This window comes from Cryptomeria japonica, chromosome 6 (assembly GCF_030272615.1).
Source record: "Cryptomeria japonica chromosome 6, Sugi_1.0, whole genome shotgun sequence".
Classification (NCBI taxonomy): Eukaryota; Viridiplantae; Streptophyta; class Pinopsida; order Cupressales; family Cupressaceae; genus Cryptomeria; species Cryptomeria japonica.
Window position 1 is genome coordinate 254786101 of NC_081410.1, and position 16439 is coordinate 254802539.

The window sequence follows — 16439 nt, forward strand, 5'->3', positions numbered from 1 at the left end:
TAATAGCACACCATCCAATGCAAAGTCACCAAATGCTCATGATATGATCAAGAAGCACTAATAGCATTAAAGAAACTGATTCCATAAGCTAGACCCAAAACGCACTGACCAAGTCACCAGGACACCATACCGGTAAATCTAACCGGGAACGCCAGAAGCCGGTAAAGCCAAAAGCTAGCCGGTAAAGGCATAAACCAAAAGCGATAACTAAACCATGAAACCACTAGAATATAGCAAGCATGTAACCATCAAAATAAGCATCCAAAACCAATTCCAAAGGTCTGATCATACTAGATCAGAATCACAACCAAAACCAAAATGATCACCAAGACTAATCGGGATAGATCTAACCGAGATAGTCTCCAACTAGGATATAGTGTTGAAATCATTGACAACACTTAACTAAATCCAACATATTGCCAACAGGTATGTAGCTCATATCCTCTTTCTTCATGACTTTATTTCTCCATGGAATAAATAGAAACACAAAAGCTTCACTTTTTACTTGTTTATATTTAGGGTTTTAATTTAAAACCCTTCATGCATACTTTTTTTGTGTCTATACCTTTTATATATGCAAAATATATGCTTTTTACATGCATGGGTCTGGGTTGGCATCCTTTATTCGACATTAGGGTTGAGATTATACTTTCTACCTTCTACCTTTTGCATGATGTTGACACTATTAATATTTTTGGAAAAGACTTTTTAGTGAAGCTTAATCTTTGTTCCTGTATATATTTAGGGTTGTGGGTTTAACCCTTCATATATATGGGCATAAAAATAAAGTTTCAACTTTTCTATGTATTTTGTGTATTCTTACTGTTGTAGCATGGATGTCAGACTCTCATCCTTGCTGGATTTGCAAGTTTACCTCTTGGAAGAAGAAAAAGTGCAGGAATTCTAAATGCTTTTGTTTTTCTATGTACATGCTCAGTTTTCTTAGCGTTGGATATTGGCTTTTGCTTGCAATGATATTATGTTGATTTAAGATATCTTTCAAATATGTGTTCACTATGTGTGGAATTTCTTAACAGTGCTTTGCTACTAATATTGTTATTTGGCTGCTAAAACCCTTGATATGGACACCCTGTTCTTAGGGTTTGAATGCATATACTTGGTTATTTTTCCTTCGTACTGGTACTCTGAATGTGATTTTTATGGGGCTGCAAAACTTTCATGTCAATGCCTTTTCGGTCTCTACCATGGCTATATCAATAGCATATCCTTGCTTTAGTAGTGATTTACCTTGTGTAAGCTCTTGACTTAACCATCATATTTGATCCTAGAAGACCCCTTTGACTGTGCTTATTACCTTAGGTTCACTGCTACCTCTTCTACCATTTTGATATGATCTTTTAAAGCCTCTTGTGATTGGTGATTGTGAAAGCTCTTAGACCAAAACCATCATTATAACCTTGAATCCTTAACACTGTAACCATGCTTTTAAAATGCATGATTAAGGTTTATGCACTATATTTCTATCGATAATGACCTTCGGTTTGATGCCCTTTCAACTTATGCATTGTTAATTAATGTTGATGCAGCTATTGAGACACCTTATATGTGACAATTTATGAGCCTTTCATGACTTCTTTGTACCTTATCATAGTCTTGTGACAATATTTCATCCCTATCATAAGGCTTGACTTTGATTTATCTCTACAACTAACTTGGTCTGATTGATGTCTCCTCTATCCTTGCTTCCTTGAAACATGAATATGAACTCTTCTCTGAGATGTATTGACTGTGAACTTTGAGTTGTATGCACTATCTCCTATGCTTATAGTTCTTTTGAAGATGTTATTTTAATAGTTAGGTCTGCTCACTATTAAGTCTGCAAGATGAAGATTTGTTGTGTACCATGCTTTTGATTGTGATCTTAGCATGTTGCCCCTTTGTCTGCTCTTAAATGGGATGATTAAATATGCAATGAATGTTTCTCTTATTGTCCTCTGTGTGACTATAGATTCACTGTCATCATCATGGTTGCAATATACTCTTTATTTGATGACTGTACTTTTGAGAAGGCATTCATATCTACTACAATGTATCTTGATTGCTTTTAATGATCCTATGACTATGAATAAAATTACCTTGTCCTTATACCATACTACTATACTGGAAGCTCTTTACTCACCCATGGATAGTCCATGTGACTGTATATTGAGACTGAGACTGTATTTTGATATCATGGACTATCTTGAAACCTTTGGCAGTGACTAATCATTTGGGATTGTCCTTTTCTCTTTACTAGTTGCCATGAGTATTTGTCAATGTTGAGGTCAATGCTCTTTGGTGATTGTTAATGGTTGTTATATAAGATGTCATATTGCTTTAGGGTTGTAACTTTGATGCTTTCCCTACTATTAATGTTTGCATTATTTATGTTCTTATGTGCTCTTTAATAATGCATTTTATGTCATCTTCATTGTGTTGACTATCATGAGCCTTGGATGTCTCTGCTATTTCATTACTTTTCTTGTCAAAACCTTGTTGGGTTTGTAATCTCACCAATGGATGAGCTCATAGAGTTGTATCCTTTGTGTCTTTTGTGTGATAGGAGTATATATTCTTCATGGAGATAAAAAACAAACCCTTACCCCTCCTTCTTGAGGTTATCATAAGTTGCACACAAACCTTTGTAACTGTATATTGTTCTTTGAATGCTTCTTTACCGTTGCTTTTTGTGCCTTTGTGACTCCCCTTATGCACTATAATTTTTCTTGTAAGAATGATTGTGTACTTCTTAATGTTCATTGTCCTCTTCAAATCTTTCCATGGTCATCATGACTTTGTTGAACAATGATTGCAATGATTGTTCTTTATTTGCTATGTTGGAGTATATGGATTGTTGTGACACTAAGCTTGTAATATATCTTCAATGGATGCTATTCATTGTAGTTTTGTCCTTTTTTGATACTATGATTATTCTAACAGTCATGAATTGCATATCCTCTTATGGATTGTAATGACTAAGCTTTTTAGGACTTCTCTGTCTAGTCCTTTAATTTGTATGGATTGTCATTTGGTCCTTGGATGGTGATCTTTATAAAACTGCTTATGACAGTAAAACTATGGCTCATGCATCCTTACCACTGCTCTTTTCTTTCTATAATGGTTGTGTGGTTGATGATTGAGGCTTTATACCTACAACAAGACTTCATTGAACTATCCTCATTCACACATTTGTGATTGTCCTATACTCATATAACTTGAAACTGTTCGAGATTGCTTTGCATTAAACACTATTTATGAAACAAGTTCTTATGGCCTAGTACATTTTATTGTCTTTGATAATGCACTATCACTGTTCTTTTTCAAAGACTATTATCATTTCATCTTACTCTTGTATAATGCTCATGCTCATTAAATATCATTAGGCATGAACCTTCTTCTATTACTATATGTTGTCTTTTTGTATTAAATTTGCTATCATACCCCCAAGATTTTATGTTGCAATAATTAATCTGAGACCCTATTGTGGTTGTCTGGCAGTTAAATATGTCAGTATGGTTCCATTGGACACTGACATATCATTTATAACAACGATCTCAAAAGTTTACTATTGTGAATGATAAGCCCTTGTTCACTGAAGCCATATTGACATATTAGCATGTTGGGTTCAACCCTTGTGGGAGCCTCATTTTACCCCACATGCTTGAATGGTAAATCAGTAATGCACTATGTACCTGTATCTTTCACTTGTAATAAGAATAATTGCTCCAACTCTGCCAATTTGAGTTGTCTGCGAAAATTGATAATAGGAACATGAGTGTGAAAGAGTATACCAAGGAATTCTACAAGATGATGATCATATATGGACATAGGAAGATGGATATAGAGAAGGTGGCTAGATACCCAAATAGACTTGGATTTAACATTCAAGATTATATTAGTATGTTGAATATTTCTACAGTTGAGGAGGCTTACCAATATGCTTTGAAGGTTGAAGATAAATTGAAAAGAAATTAGAATAATCCTAAGGGAAGAGAGAGATATGTAGTAAATATGGGGAAAATGAGTGGCAATATGGAGAAGCTGACTATTGAAGATGAATCAAGATCTAAATGGAGTAAAGAACTATATTAGAAGACAAAAAGAAAAGGGAATGACAATAGCAACTTGGAATTCTTGGGTAAATGTTTCAAGTGTGGGGAGATCGGACACAGATCTTATGAGTGTTCCTTGAGGAATGATAAGGGAATGGCAAGGAAATACTGGAGCTACAAATGAGAGCATGATAACAATGAAATGAGGAGAATCCCTTATGTTTAGAAGAGTCTTGGTGGAGCAGAGCAAAGAAGAAACTGGACCTACAAAAAGAAAGAATCTTTTCTAGATTGTATGCAAATCAGGTGGTAAGTGTTGTAAGGTTATTGTGGATAGTGGTAGTACTGAAAAGTTTGTATCACAGGAGATGGTAGAAAATATTGTTTTAAAGAGGCTTGAGCATCCTTGTCCTTACAAGGTGAGTTTGTTGAAAGATGATCATGTGGTAGAGGTGAGAGAGCAGTGCTTGGTGAATTTTAATAGTGGACCTTACAAAGATGAAGTCTTGTGTGATGTTGTGTCTATGAGTGCTTGTCATGTTTTGCTTCGTAGACCTTGGCAATATGATAGAGGAACTATCTATGAGTACAGAAGAAACCTCATCACCGTTGATAAGGATGGACAAAAGTTTACCTTGGCTTCTTTGAAGGAGAAAGAGAAGGAAGTGAAGAGATCGAGTCTTGGGAAGAGTTGCAGTGTTGAGAAGCAACATGCAGAAGTTATACTGGATGATGGCATGGATTTGAAGAAGGATCTTGTGGATGGGTCTGCTACCAAGATGGTACCAGATGGCAGTGAAGTTAGAATTGTAGTGGCATAATAGATGAGATCTAGTGAAAGGAATAGATCAGATTTGTAGAGGAAGGAGAGTGGTAATAAGAGATAGTGTGTAGGTATGAAGCAAGGAAAAAGGGGAGAAGAGGAAAATAAGTTGGGGAATTCAACTAAGTTACTGGAAGAGGTAAGGAGGAAGAACTTTGTAGATGAAGAAGAAACTTGGATTAGAAATGAGCACGGGGTCTATATTTTGAATCCTTTTTTATGTTCATGAGTTGCCTCTCATGAAACATATTTTTCTACCTGGGGTGTCTAATGCAGGAGCATCCTCAGTCAATGAGCAATCTTGCATCAACCAAAAATATATTTGCTTTCCAGTTGTTCTTGTTCTGTGTTACTCCAAAATTCTCTGGTAGTTATTCATTTTCCATTGCAGATCAAATCCTTGGCTTCCATATGTGTTCTTATTCCTTATTATAGATTTCCAATTCATTTGGACTCTTTTTTCAACAAGTTATTGCTTCCGATTTGGCTGTTTCTTAATTCCAGAGCAGTTTTGAGCTTAAAGGCTAGTTGGAGATTCCTTCTCCTTCAGAGTGATTTCTCGACTTGTGGATCTAATTGGTGCCACATACGATGTACCTAGGCCCTTGGCTGACCTTTCTAGGTGGTCCGCACTTCATTATTATCTTTTGCAGAGGTGATCTCTATGCTTTGGGTTTGACCTATCTTACATGTTTCATTTTCCTGTCTTTGGAGAATGTGATCTTTTGTGGCCAACTAGATGTGTTCTGGATGCTATTAATATTGTTGTAATTGATCCTTAGAGGGACAACAAGAGGTTGTATGAGAATGAATTCATGTTATGTAATTTGAACACCTCTTGGAGGTCCGGATGTATTGTTTTTAGGAATATATTCTATAATAAGGCCTGTAAGCGTGCATGTTCGCCCGCATGTATCCGAATAGTTTATAATGAATCTATGATGTTGTGGATGTCTGAATTAACATTTTCTCTAAGTGGTGTTGTTTCTTTTGTTGTGTTACTCTTGTTGCATGATCTGGATTGTTCTCTTTGAGGACCCTCAAGACCATGACTCCATCAATCTTGAAAGCTCATTATGACCGTTGAGAGGGGCTAAATTAAGGTTTTAGAGAACCAAGGCACCACGCCCCGGTCCTAATGAGGACAATGGCATCTTTCCCTATTCCTACCCCATTTTAGTTCCATGATCAAGGGGTCATGTGATTGTAAAGCGGAAATAAGGCTAGATTTGAATGGTATGAGCAAAATTATGTCCTAGTCTAGCTTTGGGACACGAACATTGAGAGGAGGGCCAAAATGTGGACCAAATTATAAGGGAGTACAATTTAGGATGCTACAACAAACATAATTTTATGAAATATCCCTTTATTATGGCAGATAAGATCTTACAGTCTCAATGGCCCATTCTTAAATTATGGCTAGTTGATGGGCTTTTTAGGGTAAATCCTATTGTGGGAGATTAAGTTTTGTCTAAATGGGAGAGACCAAAGAAAGTTTGGTTCAAGATCAATTTTGATGGTGCTTCATGAGGTAACCCTAGAATTTTGAGAGTAGGCTATATTGCCCAGGATGAAGAAGGAATGGTAGTTGTGAAAGGTGTTGAAAGGTTACCAAATGGAATGAATAATGAGGCTAAGGTGGAAATCGCATTGATGGCAGTTGATCTACTGTACAATCTCAAAATACCAAAATTACATTTAGAAGGGGAGTCCAAGATAGTCATTGATGCAATTTTTAGAGGGTCTTCTTAGTGTTGGTGGATAAATGAATATGTTAATATTATCTGCACAAAACTTAATTCCTTTCAAGATTTTAAAATTTCTCACATTAAGTGGGAAGGTAATGGGGAGACAAACATTCTATCCAACTTGGTGTGTGAATTGGACCCATAGGGTATTCATTGGTGGGATAGTACTGGGGCTAACGTGGCCTAGACAGATTAAGATGGATACTTGGGATGACATTTTTTGCCCTTTGGGAAGTGTAGATTTATGATTTTATGATCCTCTCTATTTCTCTCCAAGTTGAGCTCACTTGTTCATCATTTATTTTGTGTCACCACCTTTCTTGAGTATTATTGCAAGCGAATTTAGATTGGATGGTTGAGGGGTGTCATGTGTTTCGATGTGTGGATGGAACGGGCATGGATTTTGAAACCAATTTTTTTGGCTTTCTAAATCATAGTATTTCCTTTTGAGTTAAGCAAGTCTTGGTATTTTGGGTGGTGGTGTTGTGCAAAATTTTGATTGGCATTAATATTGCTTCAAAGTGCTTTGGATGCTGCGATGGAGGCCAATTTACATTGCATACCATTAAATAGCAATTGGCTTTCCTGGGTTCCATTACTGACAAATGTTTGGGTGGAATTTTCCTTTTTGATGAATATGAGTTTCTGGAGATCATCAAGAGGCTATTGGGGCATGAATTTTTTGGTGTCTGAGTTTTGTTATAGAACCAATATGGACATAGTTTTGATGTTGGTGGTCTGGAATCTCTCTTTTGGAACAAAATCAGAGGTTAAATGGGTAGTCAAGGCATGTGTCCTCGCCCATTCCTTGTGTGGGCTGGTTTCTTTGTTGGGGAGATTTGTTCCATGGCAATGTCCGTGACACCTGTTTAGTGAAGGGGTAATGCCTAACTATGTCAATGTGGAGCATTGCTCATTTGTGCTTTGGAGAGATGGTGCTGATAGAGTATCAAGGAATGAAGAGGCTTGCGAGGCTTGGGACAATCTGATGGTTTTTTTTCATTCATCAAAGGTTGAAAGGAGAAGGGCTCGTGAGGCAAAGATGAAGTAGGACAAGGATAAGAAACCTATGTTTGCAGCTGCTATGTAAATGGCCCGAGAAAGAAAAAGAAAAATAAGTAGGGTTGTCTTTGTTGGAATCTAAGAACACTAAGAGGGGGGGTGAATCAGTGTTCTACTGGTGAGATCAATTTTTACCTTATTAACAAAGTATTTTAGTAACCGGTAACCATAAAAGATTATAACAGTAAGTAGAAATGAAACAACCACAAGAGCATACACCATAACACAAAGATTTATACATGGAAAACCTCAGAGAGGAAAAACCATGGTAGGGTTGGTGACCCACAATATCTATCCACTAGCCAAATGAATAAATATTACTATAGGGGCTTGCACATGCAGGAAGGCCAACAACCTAGAGCGCACTGCTCATCACAAAAGGAGCCTCATTGACTACAAACACCAAATATGGAGTTCCAAACAAGATTATGAACTTAGAGAATGCATCTTCTATGTTGGACGAATTTCAGTTCAAGCACTGTCTGTACCAGTTTTCACTGTGTCCTCCCTTACCGATAACTTACTTCGCATCCCAAACCTCTAAACCAATAATCAAGACCGCATATAAAATATTATATTCACATTCAGCTGATCAACATCACTCTCACAATATCATATCACCATATATCACATCTATCTGTGTATGTTCAAAATAACCTAATCAGACTGACTTAAATACCCTTCCCAATCACAAACATAAATGCCTTATGTCAGCTTACAATGATATTACAAGTTATTTACATGTCGGCCTTGACAAAAATAAATACATTAAACTTCGTGACCAATGTCGTTGATTGTTGCCGTGTAAACCTGTCGGATCAATCTCCTATGTTGGCCTCATATAACAGTCCCTAGTTTGTCGGTTTTCCTGAATGTCGGTTGCCGAATCATGAATACCAGTGAGTATCGGTTAAGTGTCCAATCCAAAATGATGTGTGTTGCCATCAATGACAACACAAATAAACTAGATGAGTGTTAATTTCCAGTAGTATTTTAGGGCATTTTGCCTTTCTGGTAGCTATAGATTTGTTCAGAAACTCTGTTGGACATTGTTGCTGCTAGGATATGTTGTTGTCATTGATGTCAACATATTTCCATGATTTATTGCTCCAGTGCTTGTAGATTGATTTATTGGGATCTTAGTTTGGTTGGAGTATTTATAGTGTTATTACATCTTTCTGTATTGGTTTTGGTGATCTGGAAAGCTTAATTGATCATAGCATATGATCCATTTTGTAGTTTGTTTTTCTGATCAGTGCTTTGTAGAGTTCAGTATTTCCTCCAATATATTTTGGTATGATTAGATCTTGAGCTGAGTCTTTGGGATATTGGTGCAGGAGCACCTTTCCTCAACACATGAAAATTCTTTGGAGATTGCAGATAGATAGCCAGTTTAGAGAGTAGAACATCATCTCAGATCCATTGTAAGACCAGCTGCAAGATTTGACGATTTATAAGTCACTTGCTACGCTGTGGTCATTAGGATCACTGAGTGATTACCTTTTTAGGATAGCATAGGTTTTAAGTTTACTTTAATAAGGAAACTTAAGTTTCTTAAGTTTGTTGAGCAAAATTTGCTCTTGGATTTTCAGTAGTTATTTTAGCATAACAAAAATGATCTAACTAATTCCTCTGAACGGCTGGGCGGTTTCAACACCGAATGTAAAGCCGTTTAGAGATGGAGGCCTTCATAGCCCTTACAGGCGGGTGGAAGGCACAGACAGCTTTTGTAATACTTTTCTTTGAATCAATAAAATCTATCCATTTTCTTGCAGTCTCGAGAGTTCATCCATTCTTAGATTTGCATACTGGCCCTAGTGGGAGACGACACTGTGTTGATGTTTGCAGTGTTTTTTTTGGATCTGAATCTGCCAAATCTGCCCTGTTCTCCACACACTCCTCCCGCTTCATCCTGTTAGATCAAGGCACCTCCACCATGAGATTAAACTGATCTCGGGTGGAAGGTTTCATTTTCATTATGATTACAATGGTTCTACAGTCCGTTCTTATGCTCGGCCAGGGAAATGGTAAAGTGATAGTACCCTAGGTGGATTCTTCTATGTTTGCGCCAGTTCGAAGGTATACGTAGATACACCAGTATCGTAATCGGGCCCCAAGACAAATCACAGCGGCCCCAAGCACTAAGTGTGATGTTTGTGTACTGTTACTGAATCAAGGAAAACATTGCGCTCGAATTAGTGTTCCTGTGGGACCTCGTAATCGGCTGTGTGCACCCCGCCGACTTCATAAGGTTCGGGTTATTGTTTTGGGCGCCCTCAAATGTGTCGAGTATTGAATGTATGAACAGGCCCGGTGCCTGGGTTTTATGCAAATGAATGCTTCTGCATTCGGCCTTTTAAACACCCTCGAACCAGGGCTCAAGAAATTGGTTGCTCGGCCCACGGGAGATACCACGATGCCAGATCCGCCCGTTGGACGACAGTCCTGAGTCAACACTGAGGGCCATCCGTTGCTATTGTGCGCAACCATATGCATTTTGAGTACACGGGGATTCTGTAGGTATACATCTGACTCAGAATCCGATTGTTAACAATGCATGAGTATTTTCTGCAACCTATTTTCGTTAAATACTTCTAGAACAGGGCACGAGCCATTATTTGTTGAAGCCCGTCAATGACAGCCGGTAAATGATATACATTGCCGAGGGATCGAGCATTGCTCATCCTATCAGAGATTTTGAAACCTGTTATACAATCCTCTAACATTCAAGCCAAAGGTTTGGGGTGTTTGTCAACGGTCGTGTCGAGTTTTCCTCATTCTGTAATATGACCCAAATTGTCATTCAAAGTTCTGGATTGATGGAATTGAATGGGAATGCTCACAAATAAAACCGTTTCATATGCTCGGATTTTCGAATGTATTCAGACAATGATTAAGCCCCTGTTCCGATTTCAAGTGTTTACCCAGGTTTTTTTTAAACTTATTTGTTAACGTATTAAAGATGTGTGGGTAAGGGATTGAGTGCACTTTATAAAGGTTTACTAAGACTGATCAAATTTTCTATTTGCTACCTGGCCTACTTACATCAGATATTTTTTGGGATGATCTTGTGTATCTTCATTTCAGATGGTTCATGATTTGGTTCTCCGCAAGTTATCTTTCTTCGTGATAGTTGCTGTTGTTTGAGTGTTCTTGAGTTTCAAATGTTGACAAATGAAGAATTGATAAGTGGTGTTGGTGTAGCTGTTGCTGATGATTCTAATGTGCTTGCTGATGTTTCCTAATTCTGTCCTATTTGTTTTGATGATCCACATTGATTTTTGTGCAAGCTCTTGGTGATTTTGTTGAACCGGTGATGTTCTTTGTGTTATGCGGTTTTCTTGGTGGTGTAGCATGTTGCGGTTGATCTTGGCATGATTTCCGGTGGTGTTGCATGTTTAGAGATTCAAGTTAGGTCCATATTATTTCATGTATATCATTATATTGGTCCGGTGGTCAATCTTTGTATCTTGTGATGTAATTTTGTAATTGTTAGTTGAGGGTTTAGCCAACCTTGTTATCAAGGTTGATGAATTGTATAAATAGGTGATATTATCATGTAATTTAGGTGTCGAGGTTGTGTCTGCATTGTTAGAGAGTGGTGTATGCGTGAACAAAAAATTATCTTTTGATGTAGTGTATTGAGTAGATATTGGTGTTGCAAAGCAAACAATTGTGCTTAATCGAAACTATCATCAAGCATTTGCAGATACTATTATTGCAGTTCATTTCTTCTAGATTGTAGTCTAAATCTTATTGTAAGTCATTGAGACTTCCCTGAGGGTTTTAGCCTTTTAGGTCATTATCTTATGAGTAGTGAGCTCTAGGAAGTGTGCTTGAATGCTTGTGCATTCCCCATTGTAATATTTACACATACTACCACAGAGTATCATCTTATTATGGGTATGTTTCCACCGTGGTTTTTCCCTTAACTGGGTTTTCCACGTCAAAATCTTAGTGTTGTGTGTTGTGTTATCAATTTTCTTATCTTTTTTATTGCTACAGTTTAGTAGATCTATATTTGTGGTTAAGTTTGTAGATCGGGTGAAAACTGATTCACCCCCCCCGTTCTCAGTTTTCCTTCATTATTGTTGCCAACAATTGGTATCAGATCTAGATCCTCCTAAAGAAGATTAACCACTTGAGGAGATCCGGGATGGCAACTGGAACTGGAGGTGTTATCTTTAAGAAGGAGAGTTTGAGATTTGATGGAAGTAAAATTGAAATATGTGTCTACAAAGGAATAAATTGCTGATATTTTCACTAACACTTTGCCTGCAAATACATTTGTCTATTTGAGAGACAAGTTAGGGGTATTTACCCCTCCTAATGAGAACTAGATGTATTGAGTTGTATCAATCTGGTGGAATTCATAGTATTATTCCATTTATCTGGATTGATGAGTTGGTGATGCTCCTCTAGCGGAGTAGTCTTTTGGATTGGTTATCTCTTTTTCTGGGGGAGAGTTTGGTTTTCTATCTTTGGAATTGTTTTCAAAGGGGGAGAGAAGCATTTGAAAAACTATTTTATCTTCTTGATCTTAGGGGGATTCTATTGGAGATGTTTTTCACATTCATATGTTGCCATCAATGCCAAAGGGGGAGATTGTTGGACATTGTTGCTGCGAGGATATGTTGTTGTCATTGATGTCAATATATTCCTGTGATTTATTGCTCAGGTGCTTGCATATTAGTTTATTGGGATCTTGGTTTTGTTTTTGGAGTATTTATGGTATTATTACATCTTTTTGTATTGGTTTTGGTGATCTAGGAAGCTTAATTGACCATAGCATATGATTCATTTTGCAATTTTTTTTTCTTTTGATCAGTGCTTTGCAGAGTTCAGTATTTCCTCCAGTATATTCCAGTGTGATCATATCTTGAGCTGATTATTTGGGAGATTATTTAGGATGATCTTGTGTATCTTAATTTCATATGGTTCACGATTTGGTGCTCTGCAAGTTATCTTTCTTTGTGACAGTTGTTGTTGTTTGAGTGTTCTTGAGTTTCAAAGATTGATAGATGAAGATTTGATAAGTGGTGTTGGTGTAGCTGTTGCTGATGATTCTAGTGTGCTTGCTAGTGTTTCTTAATTGTTTCCTATTTGTTTTGATGATCCACATTGATTGTTGTGTGAGCTCTTGGTGATTTTGCTGAATGAGTGATGTTCTTTGTGTTATGCGGTTTTCTTGGTGGTGTAGCGTGTTTTTGTTGATCTTTGCATGATTTTCGATGGTGTTGCATGTTTGGAGATTTGAGTTAGCTCCATGTTATGTCATGTATATAATTATATTGGTCTGATGGTCAGTCTTTGTATCGTGTGATGTAATTTTGTCATTGTGAGTTGATGGTTTAGCCAACCTTGTTATCAAGGTTGATGAATTGTATAAATAGGTGATATTGTCATGTAATTTAGGTATCAAGGTTGTGCCTACATTATTAGAGAGTGGTGTATGTGCAAACAATAATTCATCTTTAAGTGTAGTGTATTAAGCAGAGATTGGTCTTGCAGAGTAGACAATTGTGCTTAACCAAAACTGTCATCAAGCATTTGCAGATGCTATTATTGTAGTTTAAATCTTATTGTAAGTTAGTGAGACTTCCTTGAGGGTTGTAGCTTTCCGGGTAATTATCTTTTGAGCAGTGAGCTCTAGGTAGTGCACCTAAATGCATGTGCATTCCCCATTATAATATTTACACATACTACTGCAGAGTATCATCTTATTTTGGGTAGGTTCCCACCGTGGTTTTTCCCTTAACCGGGTTTTCCATGTCAAAATCTTGGTGTTGTGTGTTGTGCTATCAATTTGCTTATCTTTGTTATTGACCAAATTTTTTTTTTGTTAATATGATGCAACCTATATTTATATAAGACATTCAAACTTTAAATTTGTTAAGCCCCCTTCAATTAATATCAGATAATTTATAGTAATACTTGTATATCCACTCTAAACCTATAACTTAGTATATAATACCATATGAAAAAATGAGGAAGTATTACAAGCATTATAATTCTATATAAAAAAAATAAAATAATAATTTAATTTCATAATGAAAGAATACATCTCTACTCTTAGATTGTAACTCGAAGAAAGGTAGAAGATATCAAAATATTTTTACATTATTTTTCAATCAATTTGAATGTAATTTACAATATATATATATATATATATATATATATATATATATATATATATATAGCACTATACCAAACAACATATCTTAGAGTTTTGCTAAATAACAATTTTACCATTTTAAATTCTTACCAATAGGTACCAATTTCGAAATGAAATTCAAAATTCAATGGAAAAAGATAAAAAATGATTTTCTCAACAAATTAAGGGCATGGATTCACTTTCCAATTTAATTGCTCTTACAATTACCTTATTCTTCCTTGCTCATCTTCACTATGTTGTTTTTTGCAAAGAGGGTCTATCAATTTTTTGATTCTTAGCTCCAATAAATAGTATATGAAAACAAAATTTTAAACTTTTAGATTTTTTATTTATATATAAAGATTAATAAATTTAAAAAAAAATTAAGTTTTGAAGTAGATTAATAGTCATATGTAAGTGGACAGTAGAAAAATTATACTGTTTAAAATTTCAATAAATAATTAAAAAAAATGTTTATAAAAGATTACGAAGGCTGTGGGAGGCAAGTTGGGTTGTGTAGAAAGTCAAACATATGGATTTATTTATAATTATTTGTATATTTTAAGAAAGCTTATTCAATCCTTTTATTTTCATTTTATCTTTTATCATCTAGGAGAATGTTTGTCTTGTTTGATAATTTTACATTAAATTATTTTTATATATAATTAAAAACATTTTCTATTATATATATATATTTTAATCAATTACTATCTTTAATGGGGATAGCTCCCTATATTATATATGAAAAGATATTACAATCATAGTCCCTCTGACAAAAAAACTCCCTACATACACAAAGCTACAACATATACTATTATAACAAGACACTTCGCAGACCATATTATAAAAGCCTCAAGATGGTAGCAACTCGAGACCCGATCAACGCCACCCAATCAATACTGCCCTATGAAAGACAACTCTCCTCTGTCCACCTCATCCGCTTGAAGGGGTCCATGTAATCATTATTTACACCCACTCGAAACACTTACCAGGCGTTATTCATGAACTCCTCCTTCTTAGCTTTGAGGGCCACTGCAACAACCTGTTCTTCGTCCTCCAAATCTGAGCATTCAACATCCGACAGAAAAACTGTAGTGTTAAAAAAGGGACCCAAAATACTGGCCCATTCCTCTTCCACCTCCATGACCGCACCTCCCATGACATCTACATCAACCTCCTTGACAAATCCAACAATTTTTTTGATAAATGCCTCCTTGGATGGTAAAACATCAACCAGTAGACACATAATTATTTTGTAGATTTTTCCATCGCACCAGTGCCTATCCTCGCTAAGGGCACCCGCCACTATTCTGTAGATCACCTCAAGACCATCTGTGTCAATGTCGAACAATCTATCACACTGTTCCTCCAATGTCTCCTCTCTATAGAGGCAGCTAAGCCCGAATCGATGCACCATCTTCCTCCACAATGAGCAAAAATAATTGATGCCCCTTGCGTTATATAAATCCACCATTTCCATTAGATTCATTTGAACTCAGGTTTCAATGTGTCATGATAGTCTTTCACCATCTCTGCAACCACCAGAATCTTAATAACCAGAAAAAAATCCTTCAACCTGAGTCTGTATATACACCTGCTTTTCCCTCAAATAATGAAGCTGATAAGAGAGTACTTCTCTTATCCCAATGGTTCCTATATATGGTTGGGATTACCCGATCCCCATCCTTGGGATCTTATCTCTGTCCACTTCTAGAAAATAACTCAGGTCCTTGTACATCGAATCCGCCACCGATATGGCCTTAGTCTGAGATTCGATTACGTCCTGGTTAGCAAGGAAGTCCGCTGCACAATTTCCTTCATGATGTATGTGTTTTACCTGATAGTCTTACAACTTTTGAATAAGCTAGTCTATTCTTGAGATCCATGCGTTAAGCCTCCAATTGGTAAATCTTTTTTTGTTAACACCATTTAGTATAATTTGAGAGTCCCCTTCGATAGCAACTTTTGATTGTTTGTTAGAGATAACCCATTTAAGCCCCTCCTCTAATGTAGTGATTTCCGCCACATTGTTGGAAACAATTCCTGAAGGCCCACATATAGCCCCTACAAAACTACCTTCCTCATCTTTGACCATAGCCCCAAAACCTGACAAACCCGGATTGCCACGGCTAGCACCATCAAATTTTAGCTTTTTCCAACTAGGAGGCGACGAACTCCATTTGACATTCTTCCTTCCAATCGATTTATCCTTCAATTTGTGGAGACTTGACTGTTTCAAATTCCATACCCGTTCCATTTCCATATCCCACTTGGATTATAATTTGTATCTCTGACCATATATCTTAGCATTTACATTTTCTTCAATTGCCACCTGGACTCTGTTGATGAGTATTGTAGCCTCCAATTCTTCCTCCCTGAAAACTCTTCTATTTCGTTCTTTCCAGATCTGCCATGCGACCATTGATGGTCCTGTGATCCACAAGCTGCCCCACTTTGAGTTTTTTCTCCCCATAGGCCAAGCAAATATGAAATCTTTGAAAGTACAACTACGAACCATGTGATTCTACAACATTCTTAAAAGCCAATCCCAACATTGAGTTGAATATTTGCATCTGTATAGGAGGTGATCAACTGTTTCT

General features: G+C 36.6%; 1 protein-coding gene across 1 annotated transcript; it reads right to left on the reverse strand.

Annotated features, from left to right (window-relative positions):
* Positions 1 to 15703: 15703 nt before the first annotated feature.
* On the reverse strand, positions 15704 to 16096 carry LOC131037506 (uncharacterized). The gene has a single exon (XM_057969665.2). It carries the CDS (start codon positions 16094 to 16096, stop codon positions 15704 to 15706), a length of 393 nt encoding a protein of 130 aa, XP_057825648.2.
* Positions 16097 to 16439: the final 343 nt, after the last annotated feature.

Coding starts and splice junctions, on each gene's coding strand:
- LOC131037506 (XM_057969665.2), bottom strand. CDS start 16,096: ATGGAACGGGTATGGAATTTGAAACAGTCAAGTCTCCACAAATTGAAG.